This window comes from Bison bison, unplaced genomic scaffold (genome assembly GCF_000754665.1).
Source record: "Bison bison bison isolate TAMUID 2011002044 unplaced genomic scaffold, Bison_UMD1.0 scf7180017864236, whole genome shotgun sequence".
Lineage (NCBI taxonomy): Eukaryota > Metazoa > Chordata > Mammalia > Artiodactyla > Bovidae > Bison > Bison bison.
Genome location: NW_011494808.1, coordinates 5,951,175 through 5,974,924, shown reverse-complemented (window position 1 = coordinate 5,974,924; position 23,750 = coordinate 5,951,175). Strand labels below are relative to the sequence as shown.

At 47.0% G+C, this 23,750-nt stretch overlaps 1 protein-coding gene across 5 annotated transcripts in view; it reads left to right on the top strand.

The window, feature by feature from the left end:
- Positions 1 to 23,750, top strand: part of RARB (retinoic acid receptor, beta) — a 186,783-nt gene that overhangs the window by 29,115 nt on the left and 133,918 nt on the right. For 4 of the 5 annotated variants that reach the window (XM_010846424.1, XM_010846420.1, XM_010846422.1 and 1 more), the window contains exon 2: positions 5,274 to 5,422. The exons of the other annotated variant lie outside the window; for it this stretch is intronic. Coding sequence is in view for 1 of the 4 variants with exons in the window: in XM_010846420.1 (XP_010844722.1) it covers positions 5,274 to 5,422 (149 nt within the window). In the remaining 3 variants the exon portion in view is untranslated. The remainder of the gene's footprint in view (positions 1 to 5,273; positions 5,423 to 23,750) is intronic. 5 annotated transcript variants of the gene reach the window in all.

Here is a 23,750-nt window from a genome sequence, read left to right as displayed (position 1 = left end):
GTTCTTTGGCCTGTCTGACATCGCTGAATGAGCTAATACCCGACACGTTGTCTGCTGAGCCTGCAGAGTTTTTGAGCAAAAATTTTATCATTCCATAGACTGATTGTGCTTGCTCGGAATAAGGAACAGAATGTTTGAGGCCTCTCAAGGGCATTTGATGAATCTGACTCTCATTTAAAGGGACTAATAGATTATTGATTTAAGCAGGATGACAGGGAGCAGATCAATGGCCAGGCACTCTGTAGCTGTCTTAAACACCAGAACTGAAGGGAGCTGTGGGCTGCCCACCTGGCTTGTTCTCCACTGTCTTCATTGGGGTCGAAATAAACGGGGATCACGGGGAAGGGGAGCACTAATAAAAGTTGGCCAAAGTTATGTTTTTGCTGTGTTACCGAAAAAGCCAGAGAGTGCCTTGAAGTTCAGATCTGCTTTTATATTGATGCCATATCCTCGTTGTAATTCTGGAGCTCGTGATGGCTTGTTTGCTTAAAGCCAGCTTTGGCAGTCTCACGGCACCACTGAGATTCCCACGGAAGAAGTGAGAGACCAGCGTTTATCCAGTTTGAGGGGATGTTCGACTATATACAGTCAATTAATTCTTTACCACCGATGGGAAACTTTTTCCAAAGATCACTGTTTCTTGCTTCATAAAAGTCTGTTCTATTTATGTTTGTGTGGGGTGCACGCATGGCACGTGTAGGATTCACATTGCAAACCACAACAAAATCAATTCTTTCTTCCAAACAGCCTGGTCACCTCCTCTGGAAGACTCCCATGATTTTTCTGAGCTGAATAAGGCTTATATAGCCCTCTCTGATATGTTATTTATCCGTGGTTCCCAAACTGCTGCAATTTGGATTCACCTGGGAATATTTTTTAAAAAGCGCTGATGCCTGGCTCCCACTCCCAGGCATTCTGGCGTAATCGGTCATAGATACAGCCTAAGCATTAGGAAGTTTTAAAGCTCCCCAGGTAGTTCTAATATACAGCCAAGTTTGAGAACCACTGTATTATATTTCTAATTGTTAGTTTACTCTTCATTGGGCCAAACTTAAGGGATTACACCATGTACCGTCCGTAGCATATAACATACGCTTGGCATGTTACAGCCACTCAGGGAATTAAACAATTAAGCACATGAGCATCCGTTGTACAAATATGGGAAAGTTCATAGCACTGCGGGTGAAATCACCACAGCCTTAGAAGTCCACAGCATTCATTATTGATTGCTTCCAAATAGAACATTTTCATCTGTACAACTATTCAGAAAAAGTCTTCTGATCCAGTCTTTGGTTATAAGTGACTCCCCTCCCCTGGAAAGGCTTTTATGGACGTTTTATAACATGTCTCAGGATTTTGAGGCCTCTCCCCTTTCAGGTGCTTTGGCAAAGTTGCGTGGGATTAGATCGCCTGCAGTTGTTTCCTCTCTTTGGGAGGGAGGGATGCTGGACGCTCTCAACACATGAATTCGAAGCGGCGTATTTATGGAAATTACACCCACTTCTAAAATTTAGGAGGCAGCTCTGACAGCTGAGTCCAGCCCTAACAAGACTCTATTTACAACTTTGCTAAACTGAGCCAGATTAGCTGTTCTACACGGGCCAGTGGGACGTTAAAATACACTCTCCCCACCCTGCACGCAACTCAGGACCAACTGTGGTTGTGACGACCCAGCTTGGGCCCTGGAGGGGAACTAAAGACACACAGATAAAACCCATCAGAAACTTCTGGAAGGCGTTTAGGGGCAGACTCACTTACATTGATAGCTAGGAGTATAAGTTGACACAGCCCCTCTGGAAATAACAAAATAACCATACCTTTCGAATTAATGATTCTACTTCTGAGAATTTATCCTAAGGACATAGTCAGAGATGTGCTGAGATTAGCTACAAAGATACTCATCATGATGGAATGTTTTGTGGGAAAGAGTATTTATTGACAAGGAAACAAACTCATGACACAGTAAGTTAAACAAAGTTGCAAACAGAATCTACAGTATAATTCAAATTTGTAAAATGAACGAAAAACATTTACATTCACGGTAAAATGTTTTGTAGGACAGATGCCGAGATAACAATAATTTTCTCCGAGTAAAAGGACTGTGGGTAATTCTGTATGGGTTTGTTTTCTTAGATTTTTTTTTTCCAGGGCTCCAGAAGCTTTTAATTTTTTAACTTCTCTGAAATCAGGCTGTCTCTCACAAGCACTCTTGGATCATAATTTAATTGGCAGTACTCTGTCTGTCTTAAATGATAATGTAGAATAACTATGCATTTTATAATCAAGGGTAATTCAGAATCAGTGACACCCAGTAATAACAACGGCAGTAGCGGTATCTTGGGTTTTTTAAAAATTGAAATATAGTTCATGGGCCAATATTGTATAAGTTACAGATGTACACTATAGTAATTCACAATTTTTAAAGTTTATGTTCCATTTATAGTTATAAAATATTGGCTCTATTCCCCATGTCGTATCCTTATTGTTGTTGTTGAGTTGCTAAGACATGTGCGATTCTTTGTGACCCCATGGACTGTACCCCTCCAGAGTTCCCTGTCCATGGGATTTCCCAGGCAAGAATCCTGGAGTGGGTTGCCATTTTCTTCTCCAGGGGATCTTTCCTAATCCTGAGATCAGACCCGTGTCTCCTGCGTTGCAGGTTGATTCTTTGCCACTGAGCCACCAGGGAATCTCCTTGTATCCTTGCAGCTTATTCTGTATTGTTTCCCTAGATTTTAGCAAACATTGGTATATCATTTTGTACCGCTTTCTTGTTGATGCTGTTCTGACTCATTTGCTTTCGATGAAGCTGATTAGCTTAGTGTGAGGCATCCTTTTGCATCTGTAGCTTGATAGCTGATCTGATGAGCTTTTGTGACATCCTAAATGCGGACCTTCCTATGCAACACGTGCTGTGATTGTGCCAAGCTACCCAGGAAAGACTATCCTAGATTTATCTACTAGGCCTGTGCAGCTCTAATGAATTCATTCCAAGATTCTTCTGAATTATGAAAATACTATAATTATAGTTGATTCTCTTCCAAAGGGATAATTAATTACTTTTAAAGGAAGCAAATGAGTATTTGAAAGCTATTTGGTTTCTAATTTTACCATTTAACAACTTAGAGGGGCATTTGGGGCTTGGAATGAAGACAAAGAAGGAAAATTGGGAAAGCTCTTGTATTAATTCATTGAATATTTATTGATTACCCACATATGATGTGCCAGAACCTCTTCTGGGCCTGGAGCAGAGTTATAAACATTTCATCTAAGTTCCTTGGTTTCCCCAGACCCATGCTTGTGGGGTAGCACAGGCAGAATATAAAATGGTGTGCACAGACATTCTAAATTTAGACACTAGTTGGGTTTTATAGAATATAAAATGAGATGCAGTGACCAGGAGTGGGAAGGGGCCTCTTATTTAGAAAAGCCATCTGTGAGGAGCTGACATTTGCTCTAAGATGTAGGAGAGAAGAGGCGTGAGACATATGAAGGTCTCGGAATTTCCAGATACGGAGAATGCTTAGTGTGACGCCCGTAAAACTGACACCGGAGCTTGGCCTGCTCGAGGGATGGAGCGGACACCAAGTGTTTAGAGGTCAGTCCAGGAGGAAACTCACTGCATCCGATGACATCACTAAGGCGCCGTATCAGGGGTAGCCTTCCTGAACACCTAGCAAGGAGTTTGCTGTCCTCGGTGACTGCTGGAGGGCTTTGGGCAGGTTCGGGAGAGGGTTGGTTTTAACTCTGGAGCACCTATCTGACTGTGTTTGCAGAATGGACCCGAGGCTAGAAGAGAGCAGGCCGGGAGGCCAGTGCAGAGCCTCCTGCAGCAGCTGAGGTGGGAGATGCTCGTGATCGCTAGGCTAGCCTGGTGCCAGGATCCCGGACAGGAATGGGTGAGCAGTACCTGTAGGGAGGAGGGCCGACTTGACTTGCTGAAAGTTGGGCTACAAGACAATCCAGTCAGTAGAATAGCTGCTCTGGGAGATGACGAACAGTGAAACGACTGGGAGTTAATACTCTGAGAAATATACTGAATGTTGTAAAGTGGTTGGACCTTGGGAGATTCTGGAATGTTATTTGACCACTTTCAGTCACTCTCTTCCCTACTTCCATCATCATTTATGAGCAGTTTTGCCTGTAATAGAAATAGAACCACGTCTTGCTTTGATTTGGAGCATAAATCTGGGGGGTGGGGATGGGAGAATACTGGGGGTTGAAGTTCTGCAGGTTTGTATTTCTCATGGATTTGGGATGGTTACATAATGAGATGGGGGTCCCCTGTTGGTAAACCTAGAATAAAGAGCAGCATCAGTCTGAGCCATTATCAATGCAGTGCGTGCTCTTCAAGCATTACTTGTCCAGTCACCCAGCGGTTTGGTTCAGATGCAAATCTGACTCCAGGGTGGCTCAGTGGTCAAGAATCCACCTGCCAGTGCAGGAGACAGGAGATACAGGTTTGATCCCTGGGCTGAGAAGATCCCCTGGAGGAGGAAATGGCGACCCACTCCTGTATTCTTGCCTGGGAGACCCCATGGACAGAGGAGCCTGGTGGGCTACAGTCCAGGGGGTTGCAAAGAGTCGGGCACGACTGAGCACACACTGACCCCATGGGCTTGAGCTGAACCCTGATGACCACAGTTTCTAATCAGCTCTGTTGCAATGCTGATCTTCTGGTCCAAGGGGGACCCTGAATAGCAAACATCTCGCCCCCATTGCTCTTCGTCATGCTCAGCTCTGGCCCCGCGCTGAAGACCCTCCCCATTGTTGGGTGGCTGTCTGGGGCATTTTCTTCCTTTGCCCTAAGGAGACTTACTTTTGGTTAAGTTACTGCAGGGTCAAGAAGGTCATCCCTGAGACTGTTAAATATACTGGAAGCTGGTGGAACAAGAGTTGAAAGAGCCCTGGGTGTGCAGTGTGAACATCTGACTGTGTCCTGGCTCCACCACGGCCCTGTTGGTTTTGAATGAGTCACTGCGCTCCTCTGAGTTTCTGTTTCTCTTGAGGCTAAAACGGTGATAACACGACCTCCCTCCCGGTGCGGAAGTGTTCTGCCAATGAGAGAGACACGCAGGATTGCTTTGTGAACTGCAAAGACCCACGTTAGCGGTAGATACCCCTGTAGTGCCCACCCTGACAGCTGGCCTTGGGGGCCTGTCCTGGCAATGTTGTAGCTGAATTGGGGACGGAGGCCTGTGAACCCGCTGGGGGAAAGTCATGAACTGAAACATCTTTTCTCCCTTTTCTCCCCCTCCGCATCTCTGCCACAGCGATTGAGACCCAGAGCACCAGCTCCGAGGAACTGGTCCCAAGCCCCCCGTCTCCGCTTCCGCCGCCCCGCGTGTACAAGCCCTGTTTCGTCTGCCAGGACAAGTCGTCCGGGTACCACTATGGGGTCAGCGCCTGCGAGGGGTGTAAGGTGAGTGCCAGCTCCAGGTCTGGGACGCCTTGACATCTATCCCAGCCTCTCCCATCAGTCTGGTGGTCTGGGCTGTGTTTGATGGTTTCATTTCTTCCTTATATAGCTCATTAGTTAAAAATGCAGAAACTTCTCCAGCTGACTGATGGAAGCCAAATGTTCCAGGGCCCTTAAAATAACCCATAGCAGTTCTTTTCAGGTAACAAGAGCCTTTTGAAGGCGTCCTGAAAAGCATCACCCTATTTCTCTTTAGAACACGCCGTCTGGTGTCTTTGTAGTTTTATTTTATTTTTAAATATGACTGACAGTCCCCTGAATCAACTTGCAGAGAATCCAAGGTTGAAATTGGGATTTATCTTCTGGCTGTTTCCTCAGCCCTGTGGCCTTTGAATTACAGTTTGATTTTCAGCCTGTAGGGACTCGCTACTGTGTGTGGGTCATAAATTCAGGGGAGCTGGATTTAAAATTCCAGCCTACGGAGTCGTGGAGGCTGAACATGTGTCAGAGACTCTATGGCTGCTTTGAATCAAACTAGACAGTCGTAATCGAGTCCAACAGGCTTAATTGAGTGAAAGAGCTTCTTACTTTTTTTTGAAGAGAGAGGAAAAACAAAGAATGACTTCATAGGCAGATCCAACTCACCCACAGACAGTCTTTCAAAGGCTTTGTGTCTGTCTTGAAGCCCTTCGCTAGATACATGGCTTAATTTCTATTCTCGCCGGTGGCAGTTCAGGTGTGTTGTTTAATGTGGAAAATTACAGCCCCCCACCCGCCCCCACTCCCCACCCCACAGCCCCCCGGGTGTTCCAGGGCATTTTGTCTTTGGCTGATGAGGGTGGGTACTTACTGTGTGCTCGGGGTCTGTGACAAACCATCCTGAAATGGCGTGGCTTTGAGACCACAGCCTTTTCTTTGGTTTGCAACTCATGGGCCAGTGCTCTCGGCCAAGTTCCTCTGGGGGGTCCGCGTGGTCCTGGCCGTGCTCCACGTGGACTGGATCAGCTGCAGGTTAGCCGGCTGGCTCTGCTTCTGAGGGTGCTGTCCATTGTGGGATGGGGGCCTCTTTTCCCGATGGGCTGGCCCCAGTTATTCCCACGGGCAGGGTTCCAGAAGAGGGCACCAGGCTGTTAAGGCCTCCAGAGGCCCAGAGGTGGCAGGCTCTGGCCCCTGACACGTTCTGGTGTTGGCCAGAGCAGGTCAGAAGCCCAGCCTGTCAACTCAAGGGGTGGGGACATAAACTCAACCTCTCAGCCCAAGGAGTGGCAAAGACAAGATGAGAGGTGGGAACACGGGGGAAGGACCGATCGGGTCTTTGTGTGTTGCGTCTGCCACGCTGTGTGTCTGCTGGCCTGGGAACACGATGAGGGGGACCCGGGACCCTCACCACAGCTGTGACTCACCCACAGCCGGCCGCCAGAAGAGCCGCGTGAGCAAACACCCAAGCGTCAGCCCCGCAAAGAGATTAGGTGACTTTTCCTTCCTTCTCAAGTCATTTGAATAAGCATGTATTCGTTTACAGGGTGAGGCCCGCTTAGGGAAATTCATTACAGCCTGAGGGACATCTCTTTCTCTGGGATCACGTTGGCGTGAAAGGAAGGCCACTTCCTCCAGTAGCCTTAGATAGGGTGGGCAAGGCAGTGAGCATGGGGGCCAGCTGGCAGCTGGGTGGAAAGTGAAGCTTTTGTGCCCTCGAAGTACTGCTCAATATCTGTAACCCCTCACAGAACCTACTGAAATTTACCCTGAGATTTGGGAAAGGTTCAGAGAACCCCAGTTCCTTCTGTCCGTGTGTTGTGCAATGCATAAATACATCATTTTCTAGTGCGCATTTGAAAGTTAAATGCAAGGACACTCCTTTATTTCAAAAAACTTTGTCATCTTAGGTCCAGCAGCCTTCATGAGGGCTGTTGTAACTCCACTCACCTGCTCCCTTTCTGCCCTGGGAAAATAAATGAACCAGCGTGTCTGCTTTTGCCAGATCCCAGGCCCTGCCCACGTGTTAAGCTGTTTCACAATCTCTGAAGGACAAGCTGTTTTAATCAGCTCTGAGTCAGCTAGTTCTCTGACCTCCTGCACAGGATTCTGACTCTTTTTAGGAAAAACCCCAACAGAAACAAGACCGGGACCAGTACAAGCAACTTTGATGAGCTTGGAAAAGCTGTTCAGAGTCCTGCTGGGGTATATCTTTTCAGTAAAGAACAGTAAGCCCCAAAAGGTCAGGTGAGCTGGCCAGCCAGTTGTCCAGCTTAAGGATTAAGCCCACCATAGCTTTGGACTATAGGTGGGTCTCTGATAGCGTGGGCCGCCTTGCCCCCTGGTTGCTGAGAAAGACTGGTCTGCATTTTGGCTTGCTGGGAAGATATAGTGACAAAATTCATAGAACTGAAAAGCTTAAGAAGCCAAAAGTATGATGTAATCACCAAAGACAAAAATAAAGATCTCTAAAAAATGAAATATAACTTTTGTTTTCATTTTAAAAATGACCAGTACAGTGCAGACTTTATTGTATTAAAAAAAAAAAAATAGAACATTAAAATAACCAGTGTTCTACTCTGGGAGAGAAACCCCTGTTAAACCTGTTTTTCTATTAGTTATATGCACATTGTCATTATTTTTTTTTATCAGAATAGAATTTTATATTGTACACTGGTTTTGACTTTCTTTTTAAATTTAATAATCCTTCATGACCAAAATGTAAGCAACTGCATAGTTTATAAGGCTGTACCATTAATGTAGTGGTTTATGGCACGTCACAATTTATTTAATGAATCCCCTATTGTACAACTGAGGTGTCCTGGTGTTTCTCTACTGTAAATAACGCTTTGGTAAATAGCCCTCGTTTATCTCTGGTAACTTACTTAGGATAAATTAGCAGAGGTGGAATTTCTAGGTCAGTGGCTCTGTAGATTTTTAAGGCTTGACCAAATTGCTAAAATGCCTTCTAAAAGACGTGTATCGGTGGAAGCTCTGTTAGTCTGATAGAGTTAATATTATTGAAGACTATTAGGACTCTCTCCCTTGTAATAATAAGGTAATGAGTCAAGAAACAACTTCTCAAACAAACCACAATCTGGTTGTTTATAACGGGCCCCATGCCTGGTGCCGTTTCGGGCTACCAGCAGATCGATGCCATGGCCCCCTGCTGACCTGTAAGAGCGGGCTCACCCTTTGCCTGGAGATCAAAGATCGCAGCTCTAGACTGGAAGTCCTTGCTCTAAAGTAGGATTCCCAAAGAGAACCCAATTTATATCTTTAAGAAGGAATATCCACAGTGACTCCTGCCTGACGTGACCAGGGTGACCTTATTGACTATTGTTTCGGGGAGAGAACCTCTGTCTCCCTAGGGACCAGGTGGCAGTATCGGTCTCAGAAGCTGATGAGCGGGCCGTGGGCTACCTCTGGGAACGGTCAGCAGCTGTGGGTTGACGGGGCATCACCATGGCAACATAACCACTAGCTGTCCCACAGGGATGTCCCGTTCAGGGGATTTCCAGCTAAGCGTTGGCAAATTTTTACAGGGGACAAAGAGTACATAAGATGAACATGCGGCGTAGTTAGCTGAGAAGGTGTAACAGTATAAAGTTGTAAAGCTGATTTTCAGCTGTCTTTAAGAAACAGTTGCATTGCTCATAGCTAGAATTTGTGTAAAGTTTTGACCTTTATCATATTTTATATTTCCATATTTGTAGCTTTCAAAGGGTGTGGGATCTACAGTGAGAATACCAGGATTTGACTCCTAGCTAGGCCGTTTTCTAGTTTTCTGACCTTGGGCAAGCATCTTTAATTCTCTCTGTCTCTCTCTTTTCTCAGTTGGAAAAACAGAGCTAATCAGATCACCACCTTGTAATACTGTTGTGAATGTAAAATGAGTTACTATGGAGCATGTACTTGGCACATCGTAAGCAGTATATATGCGTAGTTATTCTTTTGTACTGTCGTTAACGTATTATGGTGACTTTTGCACACAGTACGGTAACATCGGTTAAAATCTTAGTATTCTTTCTTGTAATGTTCTTTCAGAAATTCCCTGTTCCCTTGTACACAAGGAGACACTGCCTCTTTCCTTCAAGACTTAGGTTAAGACCTAGCCAGTGCTTGGAACCTCCACTGATTACGCTAGGACAGGGGTTGGCACATTGATTCTGTAAAGAGGAGACAGTAAATATTTTAGGCTTCAGAGGCCATATGGTTTCTGTTACAGCTACTCAACTCGGCCATTGTTTCGTGAAAGGACCCACAGACAGTATGTACATGAATAGGCTTGGCTGTGTTCCAATAAAACTTTATTTACAAAAACAGGCAGCAGACCATGTTTAGCCCTTGGGCCTAGTTTTCTGATCTCTGCAAAAGTAGACAGTGATACATCGTATCTTGTGTGTGTACTTAGTCGCTCAGTCGTGTCTGACTTTATAACTCTGTGGACTGCAGCCCACCAGGCTCCTCTGCCCATGGGATTCTCTAGGCAAGAATACTGGAGTGGGTTGCCATGCACTCCTCCAAGGGATCTTCCCAACCCAGGGATTGAATCCCTGTTTCTTGTGTCTCCTGCATTGGCAGGCAGGTTCTATACCACTAGCGCCACCTGGGAAGTCCATCCAGTTTCTAAAACTCAGAAGCTGATGGCCCGAAGCATTCATGCCAGGTGGCATCAGCTCTCTCTGGTGGACTGTGGGGCTAGGACAGCTGCATCCCTCTCCTGCCTGCCCCGTGTCCATGGCAACAGCTTAAGGACCACTCTCCCTATCTGTTCCTCCATCCCTCATCCCCACTCAGCTTCCACCTGCTTATCACCCAGAGCCAGAGATGAGCAGTTTCCTTATAAGTCAGCTACTTCCAGAAACACCTGGTTTACTTTGGAGATGTTTATGGGATATATTTTATAATCTATTGTTGTTGTTCAGTCACTCAGTCGTCTCCAGCTCTTTACGACCCCATGGACTGTAGCAGGGTGGGCTTGCCTGTCCTTCACTATCTTTCGGAGTTTGCTCAAAGTCATGTCCATTGAGCCGGTGATGTCATCCAACCGTCTCATCCTCTGCCGCCCCCTTCTCCTCCTCCGCTCAATCTTTCCCAGCATCAGGGTCTTTTCCAATGAGTTGGCTCTTCACATCAGTGCATCAAAGTATTAGAGCTTCAGCTTCAATATCAGTTCTTCCAGTGCATATTCAGTGCTGATTTCCTTTGGGATTAACTGGTTTGGTCTCTCTCAAGGGACTCTCAAGAGTCTTCTGTAGCACCACAATTAGAAAGCATCAATTCTTCAGCATTCAGCCTTCTTTATGGTCCAACTCTCAGCATCTGTACATGACTCCTGGAAAAACCGTAGCTTTGATTATACAGACCTTTGTCGGCAAAGTAATGTCTCTGCTTTTTAATATGCTGTCTAGGTTTGTCATAGCTTTTCTTCAAGGAGTAAGTGTCTGGATTTCATGGCTGCACTCACCATCCACAGTGATTATGGAGCCCAGTAAAATAAAGTCTGCCACTGTTTCCATTGTTTATCTATTTGCCATGAAGGGATAGGGACAGGTGGCATAATCTAATTTATTAAATGCTGAGTTTTAAGCGAGCCTTTTCACTCTCCTCTTTCACCTTTATCAAGAAGCTCTTTAGTTCCTCCTCACTTTCTGCCATTAGACTGGTATCATCTACATATTGATATTTCTCCCAGCAATCTTGATTCCAGCTTGTGCTTCATCCAGTCTGATGATGTGATGTACTCTGCAGAGAAGTTGAATAAGCTGGGTGACAACATGCAGCCTTGATGTACTCCTTTCCCAGTTGTGCACCAGTCCAACAACAGGACTGGTTCTTAACCTGCATACAGGTTTCTCAGGAAACAGGTAAGGTGGTTTGGTATTCCCATCTCTTGAAGAATTTTCCACAGTTTGTTGTGATCTACACAGTTAAAGGCTTTAGCATAGTCAATGAAGCAGAATTAGATGTTTTGCTGGAATTCTCTGGCTTTTTTGATGATCCACGTTTGTTGGCAGTTTGATCTCTGGTTCCTCTGCCTTATCGGAATCCAGCTTGTACATCTGGAAGTTCTTAGTTCACACAGTGTTGAAGCGAAGCTTGAAGGTTTTTGAGCGTTACTTTGCTAGCGTGTGAGATGAGTGCAACTGTGTGGTAGTTTGAACATTCATTGGCCCTTCTTTGGGATTGGAATGAAAACCGACCTTTTCCAGTCCTGTGGCCACTGCTGAGTTTTCCTAATTTGCTGGCATATTGAGTGCAGCACTTTCACAGCATCATCTTTTAGGATTTGACATAGCTCAACTGGAATTCCATCCCCTCCACCAGATTTGTTCCTAGTGGTGCTTCCTAAAGCCCACTTGACTTCACACTCCAGGATGTATGACTCTAGGTGAGTGACTACACTGCTGTGGTTATCCGGGTCTTTAAGGCCCTTTTTTGTGTAGTTCTTCTGTGTATTCTTGCTCCCTCCTCTTCTTCTGCTTCTGTTAGGTCCTTGCCATTCCTGTCCTTTATTGTGCCCATCTTTGCATGAACTCTTCCCTTGTTATTTCCAGTTTTCTTGAAGAGATCTCTAGTCTTTCCCATTCTATTGTTTTCCTCAATTTTTTTGCATCGTTCACTGAGGAAGGCTTTCTTATCTCTCCTTGCTGTTGTCTGGAACTCTGCATTCATTTGGGTGGATCTTTCCCTTCTCCTTTGCCTTTCGCTCCTCTTCTTTCTCAGCTATTTGTAAGGCCTCCTCAGACAGCCACTTTGCCTTCTTGCATTTCCGTTTCTCGTGGATACTTTTGGTCACCGCCTCCTGTACAGTGTTACGAACCGCCACCTGTAGTTGTTCAGGCAGGCATTCTGTTACTAGATCTAGTCCCTTGGTCTTTTGTATCAGTTAACTTCTCCTGCCTAACGAAAAGCCTTAATGCTTTTGCCTTAAAACAAAAGACATTTCTAACTGGTTACGATTCTCTGCAGGTCTTCTTGTCTAGGCTGGCTTGGCTTGGGCCAGCTGATGCTACACGGTCAGGACCTTGACAGCCTGACTGGCTCCTCCCCCGTGAGCTTAGCCTGCCCTCCTTCATGTGGTGTGGACAGGCTCCCATCAGTAAGACAAGACAACACCAGTGTGCACACCTCTGGCTACGTCACATTTGCTAGTGTCCCTCCCACTGCCCCAGTGTGGTTATGCCAGCATTCAACGGATGGAGAGATGGACACCACCCCTTATGGGGAAAAGTGGCCAAATCACTCACTCAGCAAAAGATGAGGGTGCCGGAGCTGACGCGTGATCACACACCTCCTTCTATTGTGCCCTAGTGTCGTGTGGAATTAGTCTCCCAAAACTGTATTCCAGAGTTGCTGTGCTGGGCGCCACAGATACAGAGTGAGCATGACAGACAGGTTCCTCCTGGAACAGGGACACAGGCAGGCAGACAGTTTGGAGTTGGAAGAAAGCGTGGTCTGGTAAAGATGAGTGGAGTGGAACCTGGGTCGACGGAAGATCGGGGCTTCCCAGGTGGCCCGAGTGGTCAAGCATCTGCCTGCCGGCGCAGGAGACCTGAGAGCCGCGGGTTCGATCCCTGGGTCGGGAAGATCCCCTGGAGAAGACAATGGCAATCCACTCCAGTATTCTTGCCTGGAAAATCCCATGGGTGGAGGAGCCTGGCAGGCTGTAATCCATGGGGTCACAAAGAGTTGGACACGACTGAAGCAGCTCAGCATGCACGCGGGTGAGAGCTCGGGGTTGAGAAGGGGTCAACTGTGTAATGGGGATGGTATTTTAGGTCAGAAACTGAACTTGGACTCTAGGGTCCTTTCTTCCTTGCTTTGTTGTGCCCCTTAACCTCTCTCGGCTTCAATAGGTGTGTGAAATCCACACGTTTGAACCCCATCCTACGCCAGAGGGCAAATACTGCGACAGTGAGCCCAGTTGGTGCACTGATTTCTTGTTAGGCGTAGCTTGTATGGTGTGGGGGTCCCTGGTGTCTACAAGTCCAGGGTGAGTAGCGGGCAGGGAAGAACCTGTGCTTGCTGGACTCCTTCTCTTCAGCAGGCCTGGGAGCATCTTGTGCTCCCGTTTCGGTTAATTCTCACGACAGCCCTGTGGCAGGTGGGCTGTATGACCACCGTGGAAACAGAGGAGAAAACTGAGGCTCAGAGAGGTTAAGGAACATGGCCAAGGTCACACAGCTGGACCTCAACCCTCGCCTGTTTGGAAAATACCCGACTGCCTCAGCCACATCGAACCAGAGGATAGGAAGCCGTGCTGTGTTCCGTTCCAGAGTGTGGGGTTTCGTGGGGGCAACAAATTAAAAAAACAGGTGGGTGCATACATCAAAAGAGCAACAACCCTGTCATCTTGGTCATCTCATAAAAGAAATGGCACTTTATTAAGAAGTAAAAGAAGAAAGGGCTTACAAGGCAGTCTTCTCCAAGGAGGGGCAGTGAACAGACGGGCCCCGCCCTGGGCAGCCTCCCAAGCGGTGTTCAGTCCGTGTTCCCTCCGCTTCGCCCTCGATGGGTGGAAACTTCCCATCCCTGGGCCAGCGCCCAGCCCCAGCAGAGCGGGGGTGAGGCTTCCAGGAGGCCCAGAGCGCTGTGTGATCGTGGTCACGCCGGCCGCCTGCTATTTAAAGCAGCCTTGAAGAGGGTAAACTCCGCGAGCCCGCTAGGTCCCTCGAGGCTCGTTTCAGCCGTTTTCTCATCTGCCTTTGTTTTCCTCGCCTCTGAAGCAGGAGGCTCTCATCTCCAGAATGGCCTTCGGCCACTCCACTGGTTTGGGTTTTTTTCCCTGGCAGACAGCAAGTAGTGTGTGCTTCACACAGAGTTTTGCAATCAGGAAGATGGATGTCTGCACTTAATTTTAGAACTTCTATTAAATATTATAAACATGCTTAGTTATTTTATTTGACCAGGGCCATTTAAGATGACATTGGTTTGTTGTTGTTGTTGTTTTTAATCGACATCGATAAACGTGAACATTATGCTCTGTTTGGAAACCGTTCCGGGCTTTGCCTGTCCTCCACAGTTGCTTCTGCTGAGGGGTTTGTTGCAAGGGTCTGGTCCCAAGAACAATGAGAGACGGTACAATGTCTGCACTGTCGCGGCTAAAGCTGCATTATGAAGCTGCCATCAAGTTCATTATTTCAGTCCTTGAGCCATGAAGTAGGTCCCCTCATAGATCCAAAGAACTCTTTATAAAACTGGTCAAGAGTGGAGAACTAATTCTCTCATTGATCAGTCATTTACTAAACACCTTCTGTGAGACAGGCTCTAGGTAGAGAAGTGAAAAGTTGAATGGGTTTTGTTACCAATGTTCAGCGCGTATCCGGAACGGGGCAGTTCAGTACTAGGCATAGAGTAGGTATTTCCTGACCGAGACGATGAGTGCACCAGCAAGGAGGGAGCTGGGTGTTTTCCGGGCTGTGACACGTGCGGGCTCGGGGCTCTCTGGGTGCAGAGGAGACCCGCGTTCCTCCGGCACTTCCCAGGAGGGCTTCGGAGAAGAGATGGGGTGACCACAGGCTGTGTGAGCACTTCCCAGAGGAGGAAAGGGGCAGCGGTGTCCCAGGCAGAAGTTGGAGACTAATGTGAAAGCAAGGACCTGGAATAGCCCATGGAGAATTACATGGAAAAGTGGAAATGCATCCATTCTGTTAGGGCTTCCACGTGGTGCTAGCAGTAAAGAACCCGCCTGCCACGCAGGAGACGCAAGAGATGCGGGTTCGATCCCTGGGTCGGGAAGATCCCTTGGAGGAGGGCCTGGCAACGCACTGCAGTCTTCTTGCCTGGAGAACCCCATGGACAGAGGAGCTGGTAGACCACTGTCCATAGCATCACAAGAGCCGGACGTGGTGAAGCGACTTAGCACACACATCCCTTCGGATCCGGTTGGTCCTGCACAGCCGCGTGCAGGCATCCTGGGGTCAGCAGACGTTAAAGGGGCTCAGAAGGGCCCACGGTCCATCTCCTCAGCACAGCCCTGCCCTTCTCGGTCACGTGTTCTGTGGTTTTCCTTTGTAGCCCTTAACCCAGTTGTAACTAACTTGATTTCTTTTAATTACTTTTTGTTGGGTGTAGTTGGTTTACGATGATGTGATAGTTTCAGGTGTGCAGCAGCATGAATCATTGTGCGTACACTAATGTCCACTCTGTCTTAGATTCAATCCCATGTAGGCTATTACAGAATGTTGGGTACAGTTCCCTGCGCTACACGGTAGGTTCTCATTACTTACTTGCTTTACACGTGCTGCTGCTAAGTCACTTCAGTCGTGTCCGACTCTGTGCGACCCCATAGATGGCAGCCCCCCAGGCTCCCCCGTCCCTGGGATTCTCCAGGCAAGAACACTGGAGTGGGTTGCCATTTCCTCCTCCAATGCATGAAAGTGAAAAGTGAAAGTGAAGTTGCTCAGTTGTGTCCAACCCTCAGCGACCCCATGGACTGCAGCCCACCAGGCTCCTCCATGGGATTTTCCAGGCAAGAGTACTGGAGTGGGTGCCATTGCCTTCTCCGTAGTGGTCTGTATATGTCGATCCCAGACTCCCCCTCCCCCTTCCCCTTGTTACCCTAAGTCTGTTTTCTGGATCTGCATCTCTGTGTTTTATGAATAAGCTCACTTGTACCGTAGTTTAGATTCCACATAGAAGTGGCATCATATGGCATTTGTCCTTTTCTGTCTGACCTACTTCACTTACTGTGATCAGCTCGAGGTCCATCCATGTCGCTGCAGATGGGGCATTGTTTCCATCCTTTTCGTGGCTGAGTGATGTAATTAACTTGGTGTATTTGCTGCCCGCCTCCTCTGTCACACCAGAAGCCTCAGGAAGGCCAGGGCTGGTGTTGCATCCGAACATTACTACCAGGGCATCGTGTGCGGCCCTGCACACAGTGGGGCCCAAAAGAAGAAGTGTTTTAAATCAGGAATCATATTTAATTGTATAGTAATGAATATAGTAATAAGTGACAGGTAATAAATCAGATTAAATGGCATGGTAATGCCCACAAGTGGTGTCATTATATGTATTCTAATTATGTAACGAATTGCATCTGAATATATTGGGTTTGTGATGATATATTCATAAACATTTTTACAAAATTTATTAACAGGATGAACCTTGAGTGGCTAAAATCCAGCTTATTTGCTTAGTCCTTTCTGCCTTTCACTTCAGGGTTCACCCTTCACTGAAAAAGATACATTCTTTTTGATATCTTTAAGCAAACTCTTAAGGATTAGCAACTAGAACTTAAAAACACTGTGAGCTCTTAGTGCTTTAAAGAAAATAAAAATCTCGATGTCTAGAATCTGCCTCTATCTAGAAACATCTCGACAGATGAAATGACAATCTGGCTATTGCTAGTTTTAGTTCCTACAGGAGAAAACACTTTTCTTCTTCTCTTCTGCTGGACAAATGTTGTTCTAAATTGAGAGATCATTTTGGATTGAAAGAGCAGGAAAAGCCTGTCTTTTTTTTCCCCGTGTCTGATGTAGGAATAAACAGGAAGTGGAGGGTGAATTCTGAATTTGCCTGCAATCCTATATTGTTTTTTTTGTCATGTCAGCTGAGTGAGAATAGTGTATTTCACTTGGTAGTTTTAAGTGGTTTGTAAATTTTTTTAATGGTTACAAGTTATTAAATGCTTGTTTAAATTACTTTGCTTGTCTGTTGTTTAACAATATCTAGAACATTCTCATTTGCTGTTTTTGTTAAATAAGCCTCAAGTCTAGTTCTTGGTAAAGCTTTCCCCCCTTGCCATACAGCAGAGAAGGAAGCCCCCGTGTTCGCAATTAACCTGTTGACTCGGGGATGCCTTGCTCCCAGCGATGCCACAAGTGTATGTGTTTCAGGAAGTTTTCAATGAAAAAAATTAGCAAAAAATCAATACCATTTTTGACTTAAAGCAAGTATGGGACCCCGGGGGAAGGGGTGTGTGGTTAACTAAGTTACTTATGCAAAATTCCTAGAGACCATCATGTAAAAGGAATTGTGACCATATATTACAGTTTGACCAAATGACATGAAGACTGTATTTTTGTCAGAGAAATGGAAGCATGCGTCTGGGGTTTCCTGAGAGGTGATAGAAATTATGACCGAACACCACTTCTGTTTAAATAGATTTTTACACCATCAGAGGCTATGATGTTAGTGACTCTGGGGAGATGAGTCGTTCAGACGTCTCTCCAGACCTTTTACTGGAGAGGTTAAATAGGGAGCTTCCAATTCTGTATTTCCTTCTCCTGCATGAACTGTAAGGAATATGAGGAATGGCGTCACCTGGAAGGGCACTCCTGGTTCGTTTTTTAAAATGTATTTTACACTGGAGTTCGGTTAATTACAGTGTTCTGTTAGTTTCCGGTGTGCAGCGAAGGGATTCGGTTCTATTTGTGCATACATCCATTCTTTTTCAGATTCATTTCCCACACGGGTTATTCTAGAATGTCAGGCAGAGGTCCCTGTGCTCTACAGTAGGTCCCTGTTGGTTACTCTTTTGTACAGAGAAGAGTGTGTACGTGTCAATCCCAAACTCCTGATTTCTCTGCCCCCACTTCCCCTTTGGTAGCGGGGGCGCGCCTGTGTTGCCAGCCCTGGACTGCTCTTCCCGAGGGCAGGGCTGTGCATCCCTGGTCTTCCCTCTCCAGATTGTTGCCTTTCCCCTCACCTGCATACCTGTGTTAAATTACAGAAACAGGAAAACTATCTTGTATTCGTATTGCCTCTAAGTTTTTCTAAAGCACTTTCGCTTTATGCAATTAAACTCAGCTGAGCTTTGCTGCCGCTGGGAGGCGGGCAGGGGCGGGGAGAAACAACCCTCCAAAATGTGTCCTCTCTGGTACAGAATTTCCTTGTCAAGTAGCGGTTCGGGGCGTGTGTCGCCGGCTGGTTCCTGCTCTCTTGTGCACGGAGATTAGGAAGGCAGGCCACTTCCCGTGTGGCATCCACCAGGCCCTTTGCTGCCTCTGGTTCTAACCAGAGACTTGGAGGGAGAGCGCAGAGGTGGGCAAAGCCAGGCCTGGGGGCACGGAGCAGGCCAGGTCCCGGTCTTAGCATCAGATCAACTGTGGGAGGTGGAGCCTGGCCATGAGCTTGGGGACCGACCGGCTGTCAGCAATAGGAGGGTGTGAAAGTGTTAGTCTCTTGGTCACGTCTGACTCTTTGCGACCCCATGGACTGTAGCCCATCAGGCTCCTCTGTCCATGGGGTTCTCCAGGCAAGTGGGTAGCCATTCCCTTCATCGGGGGATCTTTCTGACCCAGGAATCGAACCCGGATCTCCTGCACTGCAGGCAGATTCTTCACCATCTGAGCCACCAGCAATAGGAAAGCAATAGTGAATTTAGCGGAGAGCTGAGAGTCCCCGCCTGAGGTGTTTTATTTGCTCCTCATAAAAATTAGAGAAGTAAGTGGAGGAGGTTTTTTCCCCTTCCATTTCACAGGTGAGAAAACGCACCAGGTTCTACAGTGCATGTCCCGGATTTAGAATCTGATGTTGCTCCTGACATGGTTACTGTGGAAACCAGCATGCATACATTGTACAGTTGTTCACTTAATTCTCCCTGATGGTGTCAAAGTCTTTTCCCAGTCTGCAATTATGAACATCTTCATTTCCTGGTATCTTCTGTTTTGACATACAGAGAGGCTGGGAAGGCCTTTATCAGGGGCTCTAGCCCAGCATCAGCCCACAAGACAGAAATCACACGTAGCCAGAACGACCCCAGAAAAATCCCTCCAGCAGGCAGACGGCTGGAGACTGACATATGTCTCCCATTAAGACGACAAAGCCACTTCTTCCTCCAGCTTTGGAAGCAGATCGCTAGCCCTTCCGCAGAGCCACAGATGAGATAGTTGTTTTCTGTTTTCATGTTGACCAAAAATACGTGTCCTTAAGCACAGGAATTATACGAGTGTAACACAACACTCATGTCCTGAAAATCACGCATCTTTCTAGATATCTCCTTGTCTCTGAGTTTCTTTCATGACAGTAGTTTCCTTGGAATTGGCATTTCTCCTGTGCCTTTTATGAGCTGTATCTTTTTTTTTTCTTTCTTCCTTTTATCTTTAGTTCAGTATTTTTCCACTTCAGAAAGGTGGCTAGCTGTGTCCAATGGCTCAGCTCTGCCAGGATGGGGAGAAGTTTGTTCTCTGCACCCTAGAATTCATCCTTGAAAAATATCTAGAAATGGGAATGAAGGTCTGCGTGCATCTCCCCCGCACAAGGCTCTCATTGTCTGGGGAGGAGGGCTGGGTTCTGGCAGCCTGGCCCCATCAGAGCCTTGTTCCTTGTTCCACATTGAAAAGATGACATTCCTCTGCTCGCAGCAGCCTGCCTGGGTGTCTGGCACCAGTTCTGTAGCCGGCACAATCGCCCGGGGCATTTTTGTTTGGGTTGGTTTTGTTTTATTCCAGAAGCAGCACAGTGCTGGCTGCCTGAGTGTCCAAGGTAGAGCTGTTTCTGCAGAGGTGGTTGACGGGCTCGTCAGCACGGTCAAGGTGGCCCGCCTGCCAGGGCGGCTGCTTCCCGTTCACTGGTGTCAGAACGCGAGAAGGCGCGTACAGTGAATTTAACTCATTAGCTTGTTCTCAAGTGTTGCCGAGGCAGCCCTCGGGGCTTTATCATGGGCCCCCCTCCTCCCTCAGGATTTCATGTAATGCTCCCTTTATAACAGAGATCAGTGGATTTGCAAAGTAAATATTCCAATCAGAAAAAGCAAAATCGTCCGTGACCCTGTCCGTTCTGTTTCTATGGAGGCTTTTTACAGAAAAAGCCTGGGGGTGGGGGGAAATCCTTTATATTGGCTGCAGCTCTGAAGTGGAACATGTTAGATGTACTTCTCAGGGTCTGTGAGCCTTAAAATAATGAACGATGGAAAAACTCTGAGGTAGGTCAGCGAGGGAGGGAAAACTTTGGTCTTACAAAGGATTTTCATGGTTAAACAAATTTGGAGAAACTAGAATGATCAAACAACGTGAATTCTCCTCCATGCTTTTGAATCTGAAAATAGCAGCATTCTCTGTAACACAGCACCGCCATTCATACGGGCTGGAAAGTCCCCCAAATCATGAAAATTATCCTGATTAGTCAAACCCCACAGGGGTCATCTGACTGCTCCTGAGGGAAATGAGAATTTCAGTGTGGATCCTGCTTCTGTATTTCATCCTCAGATTTGTCTGCTGTATCTGGGGTCTCGGGCAATGCGGACACGCTTTCAGCCAAGAAATGCTTTTGAAAGCTGCTGTCCTTGTTTACATTACTCCTGATTAGCGTCAAGAATGAGTCTCAGAATCTTAGAATTTTGAGGGGGGCATTTGCGATATTTACCAGTTTCAGGGGCATGTCCTGCTGTATTAGATGCTCCTTCAGCTGGTTGGTCCCGTAAATTAGACCACATATGGACCCAGGACCCCACGAGATAGCGTTTGATGGCTTCTCTTCCGTTTGAATACAAGTATATCAAGTTTACGCTCTCATCAAAAACACTATGCTAAAATGCTGGAACAGCTTTCAGTACTGTTCATTGAATGGCAACAGAAAAAGTGTGGCAGGCATGAGTGCAATGCCAGAGATTATGGGAAAGGGTGTGAGAGATTGACCCACTGCTTCTGGTTATTTTTCCCTGAAATGGAATTAAATGTAAAATTCCTCATCCATTGGTATTTTTGGTCTTAAATTATTCCCTGATTCAATAAGAGTTAGGTGAGAACCATGTTCTGTTTAAAAGAGTATTTGGTGCTAATTCTCTTGACCAAAATTTTAAGCCTCATGGATCTATTATACATGCAGATACAGTATTTATTTCTGTAAATATTTGTGGCAGGTAGGTTCTACACAGAATTATGAATTATGTCAAAGCCTAAAAAGGCAGATCGCCACCACTGGATACATTCGGATTTAAACCCAAATAATGAAGTCACGTCGTTGCTCTCCCTGCACCCGTGTGTGGGACGTTAGCAGTGGATTAACGTCACGGACCCGGTGGTTTAAGAAGCCTAAAAGAGTGTTCTTTAGTTAATGATTAAATCTAGTCAGGTATTTCTTTTCTGCTTGGTTCTTTTCCATCCATCCTATTCTTCATCAGCCCTGGGCCTCAGAAATAGTGTTCCTGGGGCTTCCCTGGCGGTCCAGGACTTAGGACTCTGAGCCTCCGCCACAGCGTCACAGGTTCCATCGCTGCTGCTCAGGGAAACTCAGATCCCACGTGCCACGTGGTACACCAAATTAAAAAGAGAAAAGAAAGGAAATATTGCTGCTGTCTGCAAAGCACACTGTTAGAAATGAGAGCACTGTGGGGGGAGATGAGAGTGGTGGCCTCCAAGGAGCTCACTGTGCGGCTGTCACGCCCCAGGGGGGTAGGCTGCGTCAGTGACTTGAGGCACACCCCCGCGTCAGAGGGGGAAACTGACCACGAGTGACCTGGAAGGATTTTAGCAACTTATTTTAGGATATCAAGGCGGAAGGTTCTACAAAGGAATATAAAAGTAATGTAAATAAGATGGAAAAAAAATGATTTACACACATTTTGGAAACTTTGTACCTCTGTAACTCCTGTTTCAGGGAAGGGAAGGAAGGGGGCAGGAAAAAGTGTGGGTCCATGTGGTTCTAAGGCCCTGGGGTCAGGAAGAAGTGTGGGTCCACATGGTTCTAAGGTTCTGCAGGGCACAGACCACCTACCTCTCTGCTCCCACTCATAGCACGATTCATTGCCCAAAGCGGTCGTGTGGCCCTGCCTCATCCAGGGGAATGAAATGCAGTCCTACTGTGAGTCTGGGAGAATTGCTAGTGTTTACCCTATGGTTGTGTTACCCCTCGCCGTGTAATAACTTGGGCCAAAGGGGCAGACGGAGGAAAAGATGTTTCAGGCAGGATTGGCTGGGTGTGTCCTGCAGACAGGAGAGGAAGACGGACAACTTCAGCAGGCATCCTGACCCATTCTGCTTTCATCTTCCGGAGGAGTGTTCTGCTCTGAGCGCTCAGGACTCGACAGGGGTGCCCAGCCCACTGTCCCGCTGTCTCTCCCCTCCACTCACTGCCACGCTGCTCTTGGCATGGAACCGATGATGTAAGAACAGCACTGGGCTCATCTTGCCACCTGATGAGATAGATGGTGAGTTGCTGTCTGCCGGGGGTGACTGTTTTCTTATCAATTATTAAGGTCACTTCTTGGCCTCACGTTGAACTGGTTTTGAATTTCAAATATTGGTCATTTCCCATTCATCATATACACCAGTGAAATAACAGATGCCTTCCTTTCATTATGAAAAATCCTATGATTACTAACGAGTACGGGGCACAGTGAGGATTCATGAATACAGTCAGTTCAGTCGCTCAGTCGTACTCTTTGCGACCCCATGGACTGCAGCACACCAGGCTTCCCTGTCTATACCAACTCCTGGAGCTCGCTCAAATTCATGTCCATCGAGTCAGTGATGCCATCCAATCATCTCATCTTCTGTCATCCTCTTCTCTTCCCACCTTCAATCTTTCCCAGCATCAGGGTCTTTTCCAGTGAGCTAGTTCTTCGCATCAGATGGCCAAAGTATTGGAGCTTCAGCTTCAGTCCTTCCCATGAATATTCAGGACTTCCAGTGGATATAGTCCGTCCTTGCGTTGTGTGTGCTAAGTCACTGCAGTCATGTCTGACTCTTTGCGACCCCGTGGGCCATAGCCTGCCAGGGCCCTCTGTCCTTGGGATTCTCCGGGCAAGAATACTGGAGTGGGTTGTCATGCCCTCCTCCAGAGGATCTTCCCGACCCAGGGATCGAACCTGAGTCTCTCAGTCTCCTGTGTTGGCGGGCAGGTTCTTTCTCACTGCTGCCCTTGCTTTGTATAACACATTTACTGTGTGTAGGTGAGGCAGAGAGTGGATTCCCTCCTCCTTAGGGTTTAGTTTCTGAAATAAGTGCATGTGGTAAAAAAAAATTGCACAGGGTTAAAATGACCCTCAGTCGTCCAAACCATGTGTTCTGGTTACCAGTGCTGCGTAGCAAACCGTCACAGGTGTTAAAGACGTAAAACAGCATTTTACTTATTTTTTATCTTTGCTCCTGGGTTCCGTGGGTCAGGAGTGTAGACGGGACGTGGTTGGGATGGTTTGTCTGGGCCGCCACCGAGAAGGCAGCGCCTTCAGTGCCTGAGGTCTGGGAGGTGGCGGCCCTCGGAGGCGGCTTCGGTTCTGTATCTGGCGGTTGGCGCTGCTCGGTGACCAGGGCCTCAGCCGGCCTCGGGGGCAGAGAACCGACCGGGACTTGGTGCGGCTTGTGCTTCCGCACAAGATGGTGATCATGGAGTCGGCAGACGTAGTACACCGTGGGCTCGGAGGCCCACAGGCGAGGGCTGCGGAAGATGAGGGAGGCCGCTTTAC